The sequence below is a fragment of the Macaca mulatta genome, chromosome 8, assembly GCF_049350105.2.
Source record: "Macaca mulatta isolate MMU2019108-1 chromosome 8, T2T-MMU8v2.0, whole genome shotgun sequence".
NCBI classification, from domain to species: domain Eukaryota; kingdom Metazoa; phylum Chordata; class Mammalia; order Primates; family Cercopithecidae; genus Macaca; species Macaca mulatta.
Window position 1 is genome coordinate 153808573 of NC_133413.1, and position 19168 is coordinate 153827740.

The 19168-nt window shown below is 50.9% G+C and overlaps 1 protein-coding gene across 3 annotated transcripts in view; it reads right to left on the minus strand.

Annotated features, from left to right (window-relative positions):
* The window catches only part of ZC3H3 (zinc finger CCCH-type containing 3), a 102254-nt gene that overhangs the window by 1405 nt on the left and 81681 nt on the right, over nt 1-19168 (minus strand). For 2 of the 3 annotated variants that reach the window (XM_015146128.3, XM_077944330.1), the window contains exons 10-11: nt 1690-1874; nt 795-1123 (exon numbers count right to left, since the gene is read on the minus strand). In XM_015146128.3, coding sequence (XP_015001614.2) covers nt 795-1123; nt 1690-1874 — 514 coding nt within the window. Of the gene's footprint in view, nt 1-794; nt 1124-1689; nt 1875-5098; nt 5199-19168 lie in introns of all 3 variants that reach the window. The other variant, XM_077944329.1, reaches the window with a different exon arrangement.

Genomic DNA, 19168 nt, shown 5'->3' on the forward strand with positions numbered 1-19168 from the left:
GCAAGCTGCACACTGGACCCCTCAGCACCCTGCCCACCTCCACTGGCTCTGGAACTGGCTGCTAGGTTCCTGATCTTTAAAAAAAAAAAAAAAAATAGTGGCTGCCTCGGGGCCCCATCTGCTCCCCCAACCCAGAGAGGCCCACCCAGATGGAGGGAGCGGGTGCCCAGGTCTCGTGGGGCAGAGGGTCTGGCCACGGTTCCATGCCCCTGATGTGAAGGCTGTGAACAGGAGGCGGCCCCTCCGAGGCAGGCGTTTGAGCGTGCTCAGCGGAGCTGTTGGAGAAGGCTGCAGCAAGCATCTTCCATTAACGTTACGACCGTGAAATATGACAATAAAATGATAGCCGTATGGTCGCAAATTTGCAGCCCGCCGAGCTGCGTGGGGTTTATCGTCACTCAAACGCGCGGAGAGCTGTAAAATGTTTACAGAAAGGGTCGTTTGCAGCCATAAAATCCTCTTTTCTCTCCTAAACAAGGCTGAGTGGAGCCATTTACCAAGCCCCAAATGCTCATCGGGGGAGAGGGAACATCTGTTCTCTCCAGGAGTGCGTGGTGATCTTCCAGAACAAATTAACAGAAATGGGTGCTTTCTAATTAAATCAGCCCTCAGCTGGGGCAGACTGCACAGCGGCCACTGCTACACTCGCACCTTGGCTGGCCCTGCCCGAGGGCTGGCAGGTGCACCCCTGGCGCCTGCGGGACTCACCCAGGCCCCACCTGGAGATTCTGACGTGGTGGTCTGAGGTGGGCATTTAAAACTCCCCTGTGCTTGAGCCAGGTCACGCTGCCTACCTGAGTCCTTGGTGAGGGGGGCCCTGGGGGCCCGGACCCTGGGTTGGGCTCCTGGGCTCGGTGAGGACTGCAGGGAGATGAAGGAAGGCAGCTTGCAGAGCCTGTTGGAGCGTGCCGCTGCTAAGGCGGCCTCCTGGAGAGATGGTGCCTCGTGGTCCAAGGAAGCGGGAGGGGATGAGGAGGAGGAGGAACAAGAGGAGGAGGAAGCCTTCAAGGATGAGGGAGAGGCTGACCCCCCTGGGGAGCGGGGAGGTGCAGCCAGCGCAGCTGCAGTGAGGGCAGGGGAGCTGGGCGTCTGCCTGATGGGGCGCTGGGCTGCCGAGGGTTTCCTGCAGGGAAGGAAGGGGCAGACGTGTGAAGTGGGGTGACAGGCGGGGAACCCAGCGACAGGCTGCCCATGCTCTTGGCTGCTTCCTGCTCCCGTGGCCCCCCGTGGTCTCAGGGTGAGCTATAGGCACAGGTCAAGCCTGGTCCTTGGCCGCAAGGACAGGCTGGGTGTGGAGAAGGCCCCAGCTCCACAACAAGCCTGCCCCTCACGTCCAGGGCCTTGGCTTCCTGGTCTCCATGGGGCTCTCACACCCACATAGCAGGGGGGCTGGATGAGGGAGCCCCCAGACCCCTCCCGGGGCTGGGCCTCCCACCCTCTCCCAGTGAGCAGGTCTCTGTGAAGCCCCACCTTCCTCCATCGGCCAGGAATGCCCTTGGCTCTGTCCAGACTTGAAAGTGGGGTAGGGGAATCTCTGGAGGTCATGTGATCCCCAGCCTTGGATTGGGATTTCTGGGTCTGAGGCCCAAAGAGCTGGAGTTGGGGGGCTCAACCAGAGGGCCCTGAGCATCTCCCTGGACAGGGAGGGGCCACCCAGGCTCACATGTACAGCGCCCACTGCCCCATCACCTGGGCCCGTGGCTGGCCGAGGCCCTGCTCCTGGCAGCTGCGTCGCTGGGCCCTGGGGCGGGGGACGTGGCTGCCCGCCGACTGTGGCGTTTCTGGGTGCGGTGGAGCAGCTGGCACTGGGCGCCGCGGGGACACGCCCCCCTGCGGGCGAAGTCGGGGCACAGCAGCGTGTGTTTCTTCTTGCACTGCAGAGAGAAGGGGTGCAGGTGGGTGGGCCGGCTGGAGGCTGTGGCGCTGCACGGGGAGGGCAAGGAGGGCCAGGCCAGGCCCCCTGAGTGACCACGGGGCCCCATAGGCTCTGTCCAAGTCTTGGGGCAAAGGCTTCCTCTTGGGATGCTGAGGCCACCAGGCCAGAGAGGTTCCACCTGGGCCCTCACCCACCCATAAGAGGCCCTCAGCAACTGCAAGCCCTGGGCACAGACCGAGAGCAGGGCGGGGCTGGGCCAGCCTGCGGACTCCCAGAACCTGCAGCCAGGCCACGGCTCAGGGCTCGGCCCACCCGCTGCCTCTGCCAGACCCCAGCCCGCCCATCCTGGCAGCACAGAGGGAGCCCGGGAAGGTGGGTGTGGCTACAGACCTGGGGGTCTTGGGCTGGGCCAGGGGAGGGTGCGGCAGGTCAGCCAAGGCCAGGCCGCACTGGGTCAGGGCTGGGCTGGGCACGCGATCCCTAGCACCTGTCACAGCACTAATTATACCCACGGGGCAGGGGGTGTGCCAGCCAGCAGGTGCTCTGGGCAGCAACATGGCCCCAGCTCTCCTACCAGGCCCACAGGGAAACACAAAGAGGCTGCCCAAGGCCCCAGCGGCCCAGTCCGGCCTGTGGAGCAGGGCGCCCAGCCTGCCCTTCCTCTGCCCACCCCTCCTGGGCTCTGTTCTGCAGCCCAGCTGCCTGCTTCTCTCGTGCCCAAGGCCTTTCAGGGAGGCTATGCCCTCCCCCTCCCCCTGCAGAGCCCACTACATGGGGCACCCAAACTGTTCTTCATGGGACTAGGCGACAGGCGTCCCCAATGCGAACTGTGACAAGCTCCCTGCCTGACCCACCAAGAGTGAAGCTCAAACCTGTGGCAGCAGCAGAGAGGCTGGAGGCTCCCAGCTCGTGGGGCGCCACAGCCTCGAACCCACATCCTCCCAGCCACACGGTCCCTTGCCGGGCACCTGACCTAAGAATCTGGGATCCCAGGTGCTGCTCCTGTATCTGGGGCTGGCCGTGAGCACCTGCTCAGAACCGGGCCCTGCACTGTCCCCCTACCATCCCTGCACTCTCCCCCTACCCTCCCCGCACTGTTCTCCTCCCCTCCCTGTACTGTCCCCATACCCTCCCTGCACTGTCCCCCTACCCTCCCTGCTCTGTCCCCATATCCTCCCCACACTGCAACCCCTACCCTCCCGGCACTGCACCCCTAACCCTTCCTGCACTGTCCCCCTACCCTCCCTGCACTGTCCCCCCTACCCTCCCTGCACTGTCCCCCTACCCTCCCTGCACTGTCCCCCTACCCTCCCTGCACTGTCCCCCTACCCTCCCTGCACTGTCCCCCTACCCTCCCTGCACTGTCCCCCCTACCCTCCCTGCACTGTCCCCCCTACCCTCCCTGCACTGTCCCCCCTACCCTCCCTGCACTGTCCCCCCTACCCTCCCTGCACTGTCCCCCAACCCTCCCTGCACTGTCCCCCCTACCCTCCCTGCACTGTCCCCCCTACCCTCCCTGCACTGTCCCCCTACCCTCCCTGCACTGTCCCCCAACCCTCCCTACACTGTCCCCCCTACCCTCCCTGCACTGTCCCCCCTACCCTCCCTGCACTGTCCCCCTACCCTCCCTGCACTGTCCCCCAACCCTCCCTGCACTGTACCCCCAACCCTCCCTGCACTGTCCCCCAACCCTCCCTGCACTGTCCCCCCTACCCTCCCTGCACTCTACCCCCTACCCTCCCTGCACTCTACCCCCTACCCTCCCTGCACTCTACCCCCTACCCTCCCTGCACTGTACCCCCTACCCTCCCTGCACTGTACCCCAACCCTCCCTGCACTGTACCCCCTACCCTCCCTGCACTGTACCCCCTACCCTCCCTGCACTGTACCCCAACCCTCCCTGCACTGTCCCCCTACCCTCCCTGCACTGTCCCCCAACCCTCCCTGCACTGTCCCCCTACCCTCCCTGCACTGTCCCCCAACCCTCCCTGCACTGTCCCCCAACCCTCCCTGCACTGTCCCCCTACCCTCCCTGCACTGTCCCCTCTACCCTCCCTGCACTGTCCCCTCTACCCTCCCTGCACTGTCCCCCCTACCCTCCCTGCACTGTCCCCCTACCCTCCCTGCACTGTCCCCCTACCCTCCCTGCACTGTCCCCCAACCCTCCCTGCACTGTCCCCCCTACCCTCCCTGCACTGTCCCCCCTACCCTCCCTGCACTGTCCCCCTACCCTCCCTGCACTGTCCCCCTACCCTCCCTGCACTGTCCCCCTACCCTCCCTGGATCCTGTGGTGTGGCCCCCGCCATGCCCCCAGGTGGAAGCCAGGCTCAGGTCACTGCTCACACCCTCACTCACTCACTCATTCCTTCCTGCGACACGGAGTCTGAGTCCCTCTACACAGGGCCTGGCAGTGCTGTGGGGCCCAGAGACCCAGGGGCTCCTCAGGGGCCTGCGGCTGGAGAGATACTCGGTCCTGCAGCAGAGCAGGCTTCAGGGGCCCGGGGGAGCAAAGCCTCCTGGGGGGCAGGGGCAGTGGCTGTGCCTGACAAGGAAAGGCCTGCCACCAGCACAGACATCCCATGCGGCACTGGGACAGGCATGGGGGCATGCGGGTCCATGGTTCACAAAGGGGCAGGACGGCAGGCGTCGCCAAGGCTGCAGGTGCATTTTATCAGATGTACCCACAGCCCCAGCAACGGCTGGTGGGCAACACTGGACATAGAGTGCCCGGCTGAGATGGCCAGAGGGCACCTGCCACAGCCAGTGTGAGCTGAGGTGTGGGTGTTGGTGTAAACCATGTGCCAGGGCTCAGACTTAGTAGGAACAAAATAATGTAAAATACACGTTTCTTTTTCCTTGATGACATGTTGAAATTTTTGATAGGATGGGTTAAATAAAACATATGATTTCATCTGCTTTGGTATATTCTTTTTTAACCTTTTAAAGGTGGCTATTAGAAAAGGTGAAATTCACGTATGACTCATACATGTTTGTGCTGGACAGCGCCGGTCAGAACCCTCCTGCAGAACACAACCAAATACCTAGGATCAAAAAGAACTTTCTGAGGCCCGGCACAGTGGCTCATGCCTGTAATTCCAGCACTTTGGGAGCCAAGGCAGGTGGATCACTTGAGGTCAGGAAATCGAGAGCAGCCTGGCCAACATGGAGAAACCCTGTCTCTACTAAAAATATAAAAATTAGCTGGGTGTGGTGGCACGCACCTGTAGTCCAAGATACTTGGGAGGCTGAGGCAGGAGAATCGCTTGAACCTGGGTGGTGGAGGTTGCAGTGAGCCAAGATTGCACCACTGCACTCCAGACCCTGTCTCAAAAAAAAAAAAAAAAAGAACTTTTTGAAATTACCTAGGAGCGATGAAGAAAGTAAAATGATGGAAGGAAATATACAAGGAAACACACTGGACATGAAATGAATCTTAAATGTCAAAGGCCTGAGACTTTCATCTCACGTTCACTTAGTCTTTAATATTCACTAATGAAAAACCCAAACCAATCAAACAAAACCCCCAGAAAACTCTCCAAAGATCTGGAAATGTATCAGCATCTGTGGAACAGCAAAAGCAGGGCTTAAAGGAAAATACATAGCCTTAAATGCTTATATCACAACAGAAGATCTAGCTTAAAAGTTAGGGGCAAAACAGCAAATAAACTGAAAGCAGAGGGAAAGAAAAACAAAATAGGAATTAAAACCAAGAGAGTTAAAAAGTTGGTTCTTTGAAAACAGTAATCAGTTTATCCAATAGGATTGATCAGGAAACAAAGAGAAGGAAGATGTACACAATGTTGGGAACACCAAGCGTGTAACTAAAGATGCTGCAGATGATGAAAAACGCCGCATGCTGCAATCACAACCCATGCCAGTACGTTTCAAAACACCAGTGAATTGACAAATTCTAGAAAAACTGACAAGAAAAATAAATCTAAGTATTTCTATAACCATGCAGAAATCAGAATCAGTAGTTAAAAAGTAAAGCTCCAACCCAAAGGGTTTTACTTGTAGTTCTTTTTTTTTGAGACGGAGTCTCGCTCTGCCACCCAGGCTGGAGTGCAGTAGTGCGATCTCGGCTCACTGCACTGCAAGCTCTGCCTCCTGGGTTCCTGCCATTCTCCTGCCTCAGCCTCCCCAGTAGCTGGGACTACAGGCACCCACCACCACGCCTGGCTACTTTTTTGTATTTTTAGTAGAGATGGGGTTTTACCATGATGGCCAGTACGGTCTTGATCTCCTGACCTCATGATCCGCCCGCCTCGGCCTCCCAAAGTGCTGGGATTACAGGTGTGAGCCACCGCGCCTGGCCTTTACTTGTAGTTCTACCAAATACTCCAGATGTACAATTCCAGTCTTCCATGAACAAGTCCACCATATAGAAAAACACAGAACACTGCTCAGCTTATGGGGCCAGAATAATCTTGAAACCAAATCTGACCAGGACTCTATGAGAAAAAAACATTTAGGCCAATATCACTCATGAAAAGAATGCAAAAGTCCTACACAAATTATAAACAAGAGTCTTGCAATGTGTAAAAACACGAATATATCAAGGACCAAGTTGGATTCATCTCAGGAATGCAAGGTTGGTTTAATATTAGAAAATCAGTGAACAAAAATTAGCACATTAACAGGTTAAAAGAGAAGAATCATATGATCACCTCATAGATATGAAAGAAGTATTTAATAAAATTCAACATCAATTCACAGTTTTTAAAAAAGAAACATTTAGCAAATTAGTGATTGAAGGTAACTTCCTTAGCCTGATATACAGGGTTTTTTAAAAGGTAACTCCCAGAAAGCATCACATGTCAAGCGGAAAGGTTGGAAGCCCACCAGTCAATATTGTACTAGGGTCCTATCCAGTGCAGGAAGGCAAGAAAAATAAAGAAAACTTGTTTGGACTCAAAAGAAGAAGAAAAGAAAGTCATTATTTGCAAATGACATAATTGTTTATACAGAAAAATGCAAGAGAATCTATAAACTAATTACTAATATAGTTCAGCAAAGTTGCTGGAGAGAAAATCCACATAAAATTATATTTCTACACACCAATGAACATTTTAAAATAAACATTTTAAAAACACTATTTATAGTAATAAAAGTACTAGGAATAAATCTAACAAAACCTAATCAAGGGCTGGGCGCAGTGGCTCACGCCTGTAATTCCAACACTTTGGGAGGCCAAGGCAGGCAGATCAGCTGAAGTTGGGAGTTCGAGACCAGCCTGACCAACATGGAGAAACCCTGTCTCTACTAAAAATACAAAATTAGCCGGGCATAGTGGCGCATGCCTGTAATCCCAGCTACTCAGGAGACTGAGGCAGAAGAATTGCTTGAACCTGGGAGGTGGAGGCTGCAGCGAGCTGAGACTGCACCATTGTAGTCCAGCCTGGGCAACAAGAGTGAAACTCTGTCTTAAAAAAAAAAAAGATGATAACTTTATTAAAACACATTAAAGGTAGGAGGCCAGGGTGGGAGGGTGGGGGGATTGCTTGAGGCCAGGAGTTCGAAATCAGCCTGGGCAACAGAACAAGACCTTGTTTCTACAAAAGATTTAAAAAAAAAATTAGCCAGGTGTCATGGCATGTGCCTATAATCCCTGCTACTTGAGAGGCTGAGGCAGGAGGATTACCTGAGCCCAGGAGTTGGAGGCTAACGTGACCTATCATCACAACAGTGCACCCAGCCTGGGTGACACAGTGACACCCAGTCTTTAAAAAAAAAAAAAAGACATTAAAAGGGAGGGTCTAACTGAAGAAATACAGACGCCATCCCCACAGGTTGGAGGCTCACTGCTCTGGGAACAGATGCCCATTTCCATCAAACTGAGCTACAGATTCAAGACAATCTCAATCAAAATTCCAACTTTTTTTTTAACCTGACAAGAATAATCTAAAAGGTATTTCTGGGAGAATAATGGTCAAGAATAGCTGAAACTGGTTCTAAAAAAGAATAAGGTGAAAGAACTTGCTTTATTATTATGAAGCTCAAATAATTCAGAGTATGGTTTGGCTCAGGGACAAACTGACCAATGAACAGACAGCCAGAAGCAGAGCCTGCATCCACGCAGACCTGACCGCAGCGGGGAGGGCTGCACCGCACACCCGCTGGAAACAACGGGCTTTTCGATGCCAGGCGCCGTGGCAAAATGAAGTGGACCTCACCGCACACACCACACAAGAAAATCACCTCCAGCTGGATGAAAGTCTCAACGTCAAAAGTAAAGACAACAAAATATTTAGAGGCAACTGAGCACAATCTGGTGTAGAGAAGAATTTTTTTTTTTTTTTTTTTGAGGCGGAGTCTCCCTCTGTCGCCCAGGCTGGAGTGCAGTGGCCGGATCTCAGCTCACTGCAAGCTCCGCCTCCCGGATTTACGCCATTTTCCTGCCTCAGCCTCCCGAGGAGCTGGGACTACAGGCACCCGCCACCTCGCCCGGCTAGTTTTTTGTATTTTTTAGTAGAGATGGGGTTTCACTGTGTTAGCCAGGATGGTCTCGATCTTCTGACCTTGTGATCCGCCCATCTCGGCCTCCCAAAGTGCTGGGATTAGAGGCTTGAGCCACCGCGCCCGGCCAAGAAGAATTTCTTATTCAAGACACTAAGGGCGCAAAATGTAAAGAAAACGATAAAACTATGTCCGTTCAAATCAAGAACTTCTGATTTTCAACATGTCACAAAGAAATGCAAAGATAAACCAAAAACGGAGAAGACATGTGACTAATAGATTAAAGTCCAGGACATTATATATATTTTTATGTTTATGTTTATAAATTCCCTCTGAGTCAGTAAGAATCAAACGACCCAACAGAAAAACACCCGTGATCACCCTCACCAAAAAGACTCCAGGTATTTTCCAGAAGAGAAGGCACACAGGCCTCAGAAACATGGGAAAAGGTCTTCCACTTCAGTTTCCATCAGAGAAATACCAATTTAAAATATCAGACAGCTTTTAATACTTCAAATGGTCGGAAAGTAAAAAAAGGTTGAACCCAGCCTTCACAGAAAGCTTGGAGGCCTGTCCAAGCTGCCGAGTGTGACAGGCCAGGCGGCCTGGGTAGGCTCATGTTTCCAGCTAAGCCAGTATCCACACTGCCTGGCCATGCACTGAGGCACTGTTTCCCACGAGGTGCCCTCTGGGGCCTGGACTGGGGTCTGGAATGGGAGAACTGTCTTCAGGTAACTAATTGGTCATCTGCCTTTTCTACCAGCACCAAGAGAGTGGACAGCCTTGGGTGAATCTCCCAGGCACCAGGTCACCTCCTCCCCAAGCCAGCCTGGCCCCGGGAGCATGGTCCACAGGGAGACTCGCCCAGCCTGTGCTTGTGGAGCTGACATGAGGGGCGCAGGGACTGGGCCAGGCTCCATGGCGCTCTCTTCCTTGACCAAGAGCAGGCTGATTTTCCCAGCTGGCTTGGCCACAGCAGCTCCCTCACCACTCGTGCTGGTTCAGCTTGGGGCCTGAGGGGCCCCAGCCCTACCACAACATCCTGGGGGCAAGGCCCTAACCCCAAGGCCAGCAGCACCTCTGATGGCTGCGACACACGCTTTGTCCCCAGAAGAGTTGCCTGTTTCCTTCCCATTATCCAAAATCAAAGCGGCCCCCTCTACCACCACCAGCCACCGTGAAGGATGCATTCCAGACACTTTTATCCACCCTCTCCGTCTTTCTCACTCTCCCCTGCACTCCAAAATCAGTGACCATGGAATGTAGTGTCTTGGAACAGAAAACAGCATCAGGGAAAACTGAGGAAATCCAAATAAGGTCTGGAGTTGAGCTGACAAGTTACACCGCAACAAAGTGGATGTCTTAGTTCTGACAGCGAGATGGTGAGTGAGTCCATTCTCACACCGCTATAAAGACATACCCGAGACTGGGCAATGTATAAAGAAAAAAGGTTGCACTGGCTCACAGTTCACAGGCTGTACAGGAAGCATGGCAGCATCTGCTTCTGGGGAGGCCCCAGGAAGCTTCCAGTCATAGCAGAAGGCGAAGTGGGAGCGAGGCACTTCACATGGCCAAGCAGGAGGACGAGAGAGCGTGGGGAGATGCTACAGACTTTTAACTGACCAGATGTTATGAGAACCCTATCACAAGAACAGTACCTGCAGGATGGTGCTAAGCCATTAGAAACCGGCAGAGATGGCCGGGCGCAGTGGCTCAAGCCTCCCAGCACTTTGGGAGGCCGAGGTGGGTGGACTGCCTGAGGTCAGGAGTCTGAGACCAGTCTGGACAACATGGAGAAACCCTGTCTCTACTAAAACTACAAAATTACCCGGGTGTGGTGGTACATGCCTGTAATCCTAGCTACTCGGGAGGCTGAAGCAGGAGAATTGCTCAAACCCGGGAGGCGGGGGTTGCAGTGAGCTGAGATAGTGCCATTGCGCTCCAGCCTGGGCAACAAGAGCGAAACTCCATCTTAAAAAAAAAAAAATTAGCCAGGCATGGTGTTGCATGCCTGTAATCCCAGCTACTAGGGAGGCTGAGGCAGGATAATTGCTTGAACCTGGGAGGCAGAAGTTGCCGTGAGCCAAGATAGCGCCAATGCACTCCAGCCTGGGCAACAAGACCGAAACTCTGTCTAAAAAAAAAGAGAGACAAGGCAAGTCCTTTCTACCTATGAGCCCATAAAATCAAAACAAGTTAGTGACTTCCAAGATACAATGGAGGCATAGGTATTGGGTAAATACTCCCATTTCAAAAGGGAGAAATCAGCCAAAAGAAAGGGGCTACAGGCCTTATACAAGACCAAAACCCGGCAGGGCAGTCATTAAATCTTAAAGCTCCAAAATCACCTCCTTTGACTCCACATTCCACATCCAGGGCACAGTGATGCAAGGGGTGGGCGCCCAAGGCCTCAGCCAGCTCTGCCACCATGGCTCTGCAGGGTTGAGCCTCCACAACTGCTTTCAAGGGCCAGCATTGAGTGCCTGCAGCTTTTCCAGGTGCATGGTGCAAGCTGTCAGTGGATCTACAATTCCAGGGTCTGGAGGACAGTGGCCCTCTTCTCACAACTCCACTAAACAGTGCTCCAGTGGAGACTCTGTGTGGGGGCTCCAACCCCACATTTCCCCTCCAAATTGCCCTAGCAGAGGTTCTCTGTGAGGGCTCAACCCCTGCAGCAGGCTTCTGCCTGGATATACAGGCTTTTCCACGTATCCTCTGAAATCTATGCAGAGGCTTCCAAACCTCAGCTCTTGCACTCTGAGTACCTGCAGGCTCACCGCCACGTGGAAGCTACTGAGGCTCACTTGTACTCCCTGAAGCAGTGGCCAGAGCTGTACCTTGGCCCCTTTGAGCCACAACTGGGACTGGAATGGCTGGTCGCAGGGAGCCAGATCCTGGGGCTGTGCAGGGCAGTGGGGCCAGGTCCAGGAAACCATTTAGTCCTCCTAGGCCTCACGCCAGTGATGGGAGGGTCTGACATGAAGGTCTCTGAAATGCCTTTGAGGCTTTCTCCCCATTGCCTTGGCTATTAGCACTCGCCTTCCTTTTAGTCACACAAATTTCTACAGCCTGCCTGAATTCCTCCCCAGAAAATGGGCTTTTCTTTTCTACTACATGGCCGGGCTGCAAAATTTCCAAACTCTATTTCCCTCTTAAATATAAGTTCCAGTCTGAGGTCATTTCTTTGCTCACACATATGAGTGCAGAATGTCAGAAGCAGCCACGCTACACCTTGACCACTTTGCTGCTTAGAAACTTCCACCAGATTGGCTGTGCATGTAATCCCAGGTGGCTCATGCCTGTAATCCCAGCACTTTGGGAGGCCAAAACAGGTAGATCACCTAAGGTCAGGGGTTCAAGACCAGCCTGGTCAACATGGTGAAACCCCATCTCTACTAAAATACAAAAATTAGCTAGGTGTGGTGGTACATGCCTGTAACCCAGCTACTTGGGAGGCTGAAGCAGGAGAATTGGTTGAACCTGGGAGGCAGAGGTTGCAGTGAGCCGAGATCGCACCACTGCACTCCAGCCCGGGTGACAGAGCAAGACTCTGTCTTAGAAAAACAAAACAAAACAAAACCCACGAAATTTCCACCAGATAGCCTAAATAATCATTCTCCAGTTCAAAGTTCCACAGATCCCCATGGCAGGAACACAGTGCAGCCAACCTCTTTGCTAGCACATAATAAAAGTAACCTTTGCTCCAGTTCCCAACAAGTTCCTCATCTCCATCTGAGACCGCCTCAGCCTGGACTTCACTGTCCATATCACTCTGAGCATTTTGGTCACAACAATCTAACAAGTCTCTAGAAAGTTCAAAACTCTCCTCATCTTCCTGTCTTCTTCTGAGCCCTCCACACTCTTCCAACCTCTGTGGGTTACCCAGTTCCAAAGCTGTTTCCACATTTTCAGGTATCTATATAGCAATGCCTCACTCCTCAGTACCAACTTTCTATATTAGTCCACTCTCGCATTGCTGTAAATAAATACCTCAGACTGGGTAATTTATTTCGTCATTGAGACAGTGTCTTACTCTGCTGCCCAGGCTGGAGTGCAATTGCCCAATCTCGGCTCCCTGCAACCTCCACCTCCAGGTTTGACTGATTCTTATGCCTCAGCCTCCCAAGTAGCTGGGATTACAGGCATGTACCACTGTGACCAGCTAATTCTTCTATTTTCAGTAGAGATGGGGTTTGGCCATGTTGACCAGGCTGCTCTTGAACTCCTGGCCTCAAGTGATCCGCCCAGCTCGGCCTTCCAAAGTGCTAGGATTACAGGTGTGAGCCACTGCACCCAGTCGAGACTAGGTAATTTATAAAGATAAGAGGTTTAACTGGTTCACAATTCACAGGCTGCACAGGAAGCAACATCTGCTTCTGGGGAGGCCTCAGGGAGCTTCCAGTCGTGGCAGAAGGCGAAGGGGAGACGAGGCACTTCATGTGGCCGAGCAGGTCGAGAGAGGGGGCTGGAGCAGGAGGTCGAGAGAGGGAGGAGGTGCTCCACACTTTCAAACAGCCAGATCTTGTGAACACTCCATCACAAGAATAGCACTGGGGGATGGTGCTAAACTGTCAGAAACCATCCCCATGATCCAATCACCTCCCACCAGGCCCCAACTCCAACATCAGGGATGATAATTCGACATGAGATTTGGGCAGGGACATCGGTCAAACCACATCACACTGCTAACTGTGGATCTGCAGGACGCTCCTGGCAGGGGAGGCTGGCTGAGGGTATATGGGAACTCTCTGTGATACGTTTGCAACCTTTTGGTAAATCTAAAATAATAACAAGTTTATTAAACACAGTAAGTGACTGGATGCTTTCTACCAGACCCTGACCAGTGAACAAATCACCAGAGAAGGCCTGTGGGGCTGGTGTGGGGGACTGCGGGTGCCCACACGGACAGCAGGGAGGGGCTCCTGAGAGGGAGGCCAAGAGCTCAAAGCACATCAGCCAGAACCCAAAACCTACGGACACGGGAACAGGTGCTCCCAGAGCAGAAGGCAGGAAGGAGGAAGGAGCCCGGGGAAAACCTAAAGCAGGAGGGAAATGATAAAGAACAATGACAGAAGTCAAAGAAAAAGAAAAGGAACAAGCAATAAAGAACACTAGCAAAACCAGAAGCTGGTCATCTGAACAGGGCAATAAGATAGACATGCCCCTAGCAAGACTGTTCCCAGAAACAAGTGAGAAAACACAGATTAAATACAGACGAAAAAAACTCCAGATGCAACAAAGGATGCTGTAGACACACTGACATGCACCCATATGTTGAAAAACTCAGTAGAACGGATCCATTTCTGGGGGAAATTAAGCCAAAACGGGCATTAAAAAGAAGTAGGCTGGGCACAGTGGTTCACCCCTGTAATCCCAGCACTTTGGGAGGCCAGGAGTTCAAGACCAGCCTGGCCAACATGGTGACACCCCGTCTCTACTAAAAATACAAAAATTAGCTGTGCATGGTGGTGCACGCCTGTAATCCCAGCTACTCGGGAGGCTGAGGTGGAAGAATTGCTTGAACCCAGGAGACAGAGGTTGCAATGAGCTGACATCGCACCACTGCACTCCAGCCTGGGTGACAGAGTGAGACTCTGTCTAAAAAAGAAAAAAAAAAGAAAGAAAAAAGGAGCTTGCATTGCTGGGAAGACAGACCCAAAGTACCATCCTACCATCCCTGTACTTCCCATGAAGTGCCACCGTAACAAACCCAAGTCACCTCTGGCTGTGGAGAGGGATAATGGCTAGGGATCGGGGTATGACTGGTGGCAGGCTCCATTGGGCTGCTTCCTGTCCCCATCCAAGACTTAGAGTCAAGGAAGCCACAGCCCAGAAACGCCCATAGGTACAGACAAAGGGCAGCCCAGCAAGACAGAAACTCTCAGGCAACAGCCATGCTATTTCAGCCAACACTCAGAAACCACTGCACCCCCAGCCAGACCAGCAAAGGCTGAGGAGAGAGCCCGGACTCAACCCTGGCCAGGAGACCCCTCCCCTGCTTGCCAGGGTGGTGAAAAGCCAGGACATTCACCCCTTCTCCATCCCTCCCACAGAGTCAGTGGAGGCCACGCGGGAGAGGCACTGCGGAACTCCTTCCCCCAAAGCAGGGACGGAAGGTTCATGGAAGGTCTGTTTTCCACACCACCCTCCACAGCGTCAATGAGGCCAAGTGCAGGGAGCTGGTTCCCACTCCTAGCTGGCAAGAAGAGGCAGCACCTCCACCAAACAGCCAGCACGACTAGGCTCCCACAAAAAGTGGCAGCTCCCACTAAGAACAAGGGAGGCTCCAAGCTCGGTGAAGAGGGGCGGTGCCAGTGCTGACGGGCTCGGTGAAGAGGGGCGGTGCCAGTGCTGACGGACAGGGCGTCAGAATTACTTCATAAAGACAGAATGCATCACAAAGACACTTCTACACGCACTACAAACATGCTGGAAACAAAAGAAGACATAGAAAGTAACAATAGAGAAAGAGAAGATGTAGTAGAACCAAATGAAAATTTTAGAACTAAAAAATACAATAACTGAAATAAAAAACTCAGTGTATGGCTCAACAGCTGAATGGAAGAGACAGAGAACTGGAAGACAGAAACAGAAATTAACCCATCTGAACAAAAGAAAAAAAATAAGATTTAAAAAATGAACAGAGCCTTGGGGACCTTGGGACCACAACGGAAGACCTAACATTCATGGAACTGGAGATGCAGACACAGAGGAAAAATAACCCAAAGAAATAATACAAACTTTACCAATTCGGTAAAACAGATAAGCCTACAGATTCAGGAAGCTGAGCAAACCTCAAACAGGACAGACCAAAGACATCTACCCCAGAATACACTATAGTCAGACAGTGGAAGTTAAAGACAAAGAAACAACCTTCAAAGCAGCCAGAGAGAAACCACATTACGTTTGCTTTTTTGAGACAGGGTCTCACTCTATTGCCTAGTGGTACAATCATAGATCACTGCAGCCCCAACCTCCAGGGCTCAAGCAATCCTCCCAACTCAGCCACCTGAGTAGCTGGAACCACAGGCACAGGCCACCATGTGTGGCTAAACTTTTTTTTTTTTTTAAGAGATGGGGTTTTGCCATGTTGACCAGGCTAATCTCAAACTCTTGGGCTCAAGCAATTTGCCCACCTGGTTCTCCCAAAATGTTGGGATTACAGGCACAAGTCACGGCACCCCACAGAAACTACATTTTACCTACAGGGGAAAAATTCAAACGACAGTGGATTTCTAACCAGACACCATGGAGGACATAAGGAAGAGGCATGACATTTTTCAAGCTCAACAGAAAGAACTGTCAACACAGAATCCCATATCCAGTGAATTATTCTTCCGGAATAAAGGGGAGCTCAAGACATTCTCTGATGAAGAAAAACAATGTCACCACCAGTCTTAACCCTAAAAAGTGGTTAAAGTTCTCCAAACAAAAAGGAAACACAAGAAAAAGGCTTGGAACAAAAGGAAGGAATAAAGAACAAGATAAGCAAAAACACAGATAAACATACCAGACTTTCCATCTCTTCCCCAGTTTTCTAAATTATGTTTGATGATTGAAGTAAAAATCATAACCATGTCTGTTGTGGTTCTAACTTCTGTAGAGGAAGTATTCCAGACGGTTACAAAAGGGGAGGTTAAGGGAGATGAGGGAAAGTAAGGTTTCCACACTTCACTCAAACTGGCAAAACGACACCACCAGTGGACGTGGATCAGTCATGCAAATACAATATAATATCCAGGGTAAGCACTACAAAAGCTATATGGTGGGCCTCCCTTTTCCACTGTTTCACTCTGCAGTTTCAGTTACCTGAAGTCAACTGTTGGTCCAAAAATATTAAATGGAAAACTCCAGAAGTAAACAATTCGTAAGTTTTGTTTTTTTTCAGATGGAGTTTCACTCTTGTTGCCCAGGCTGGAGTATAGTGGTATGATCTCAGCTCGCTGCAACCTCCACCTCCCAGGTTCAAGCAATTCTCCTTCCTCAGCCTCCCAAGTAGCTGGGATTACAGGTGCACACCACCACACCCAGCTAATTTTTTTCTTTTTGTAACTTTAGTAGAGACAGGGTTTCACCATGTTGACCAGGCTGGTCTTGAACTTCTGATCATAGGTGATTTGCCCTCCTCAGCCTTCCAAAGTGCTGGGATTACAGGTGTGAGCCACCGTGCCCAGTCAACAATTCATAATTTTTTATTTTTTTTTTTAGATGGAGTCTCGCACCGTCACCCAGGCTGGAGTGCAGTGGCGCGATCTCGGCTCACTGCAAGCTCCGCCTCCCGGGTTCACGCCATTCTTCTGCCTCAGCCTTCCAAGTAGCTGGGACTACAGGTGCCTGCCACCACGCCCAGCTAATGTTTTTTGTATTTTTAGTAGAGACAGGGTTTCACTGTGTTAGCCAGGATGGTCTCGATCTCTTGACCTCATGATCCACCCACCTTGGCCTCCCAAAATACTGGGATTACAGGCTTGAGCCACCACGCCTGGCCAGCAATTCATAAATATTTAAGTGCATGCTATTCTGAGTAGTGTGATGAAATCTTGTGCTGTCATGCTCTGTCCTGCCCAGGACACAAAACATTCCTTTTTCCACACTGTATACACGACCTAACATTAGTCACTTAGTGGCTGTCTCCCTCATCACACTGACTCTTGTGGTACTGCAGCACTTGTGTCCAGGTAACCCTTATTTTCACAAAAAAATGGCCCCAAAGTGCAACAGTAGTGATGCTAACAATTTGGATAAGAGAAGCTGTAAAATGCTTCCTTTAGGTAAAAAGGTAAAAGTTCTCGACTTAAGAAAAAAAAAATAGGCTGGGCATGGTGGCTCACGCCTATAATCCCTGCACTTTGGGAGGCCAAGGCAGGTGGATCAGGAGATCAGGAGTTCGAGACCAGCCTGGCCAACACAGTAAAACCCCATCTCTACTAAAAATACAAAAATTAGCTGGGCATGGTGGTGAGCATCTGTAATCCCAGCCACTCAGGTAGCTGAAAAAGGAGAATCACTTGAACCCGGGAGATGGAGGGTGCAGTGAGCCAGGATCGTGCCACTGCACTCCGCTCTGGGTGACAGAGCTAGATTTCATCTAAAAAATATAATAAAAATAAAAATACAAAAATTAGCCAGGCATGGTGGCAAGTGCCTGTAATCCCAGCCACTTGGGAGGCTGAAGCAGGAGAATTGCTTGAACATGGAAGGTGGAGGTTGCAGTGGACAGAGGTGGTGCCACTGCACGGCACTCCAGCCTAGGTAACAGAGTGAGACTCTGCCTCAAAATAATAAAATAATAAATAATAATAATATAATATTCTGAGGTTGCTGAAATCTACAGTAAGAATGAATCCTCCACCCATGAAATTATGAAGAAAGAGGCTGGGCACGGTGGCTCAGGCCTGTAATCCCAGCACTTTGGGAGGCCGAGACGGGCGGATCACAAGGTCAGGAGATCGAGACCATCCTGGCTAACCCGGTGAAACCCCGTCTTTACTAAAAAATACAAAAAACTAGCCGGGCGAGGTGGCAGGCACCTGTAGTCCCAGCTACTCGGGAGGCTGAGGCAGGAGAATGGCGTAAACCTGGGAAGTGGAGCTTGCAGTGAGCTGAGATCTGGCCACTGCACTCCAGCCTAGGCAACAGAGCGAGACTCCGTCTCAAAAAAAAACAAAAGAAATTATGAAGAAAGAAAAAGAAATTAATGCTAATTTTGCTGTCACACTGCAAACTGCAAAAGTTAGGGCTACAGTGTGTGATAAACGTTTAGTTATTTAAAAAGGCGGCTGGGCGTGGTGGCTCATGGCCTCAGGAAGCTGAGGCAGAAGAATTGCTTGAACCCAGGAGGCGGAGGTTGCAGTGAGCCAAGATCGCACTACCGCACTCCGGTCTGGGCGACAGAGCGAGACTCTGTCTCAAAAAAAAAAAAAAAAGATTTAAAAAGGCATTTGATTTGTGGTTGGAAGATAATAGAAACATGTTCCAAATGATGGAATCGGGTTCCATGACACCCATGGGTTCAGGTGTCCATGAGGGATCTTGGAATGCATCCCCCACAGAGAAGGGAAGACTACTGAATAAAGATCTATACTGAAAAACACTATAAGTAAATCAAATAAAAATTCTAAAAAGTGTTCAAGTAACCCATAGGATGGCAAGAGAAAAAAACCCAGAGGGAAAAAAAGAACTAATAGAAAACAAAATAAATCAAATGATACACTTAGGCCCTAATACAGCAATAACCACATTAAATGTAAATGTCCTAAATATATCAACTAAAAGACAGAGATTGGCAGAGTGAATTTTAAAACATGATTGAACTATCTGCTGTTTACAAGAAAGTCACTTCAATATGACACATAGATAAATTTAAAGTAAAAAGAGAAAAAAAGACTTACGAAAACTTGATTCAAAGAAAACAGGCGTGGCGATATTAATATCAGGAAAAGATGACTTCAAAGCAAAGAAAATCACCAGAGACAGAAACATTATACAAAAATAAAAGAGTAAATCTATCAAGAATGCATAGTAGGGCCACACCTGTAATCCCAGCACTCTGGGAGGCCAACGAGGACCACTTGAGGCCAGGAGTTCAAGACTAGCCTGAGCAACATAGCAAGACCCCATTTCTACAAAAAAATTTAAAAAGTAGCCAGGCATGGTGGTGCATGCCTGTAGTCCTAGCTACTCAGTAGGCTGAGGTGGGAGGATCGCCAGAGCTCAGGAGTTTGAGGTTGCAGTGAACAGTGATTGCGCCGCTGAGCTCCAGCCTGGGCAACAAAGCGAGACCTGGTCTCTCTAAACAAACAACAACAACAAAAAGAATGCACAGCAATTCTCAT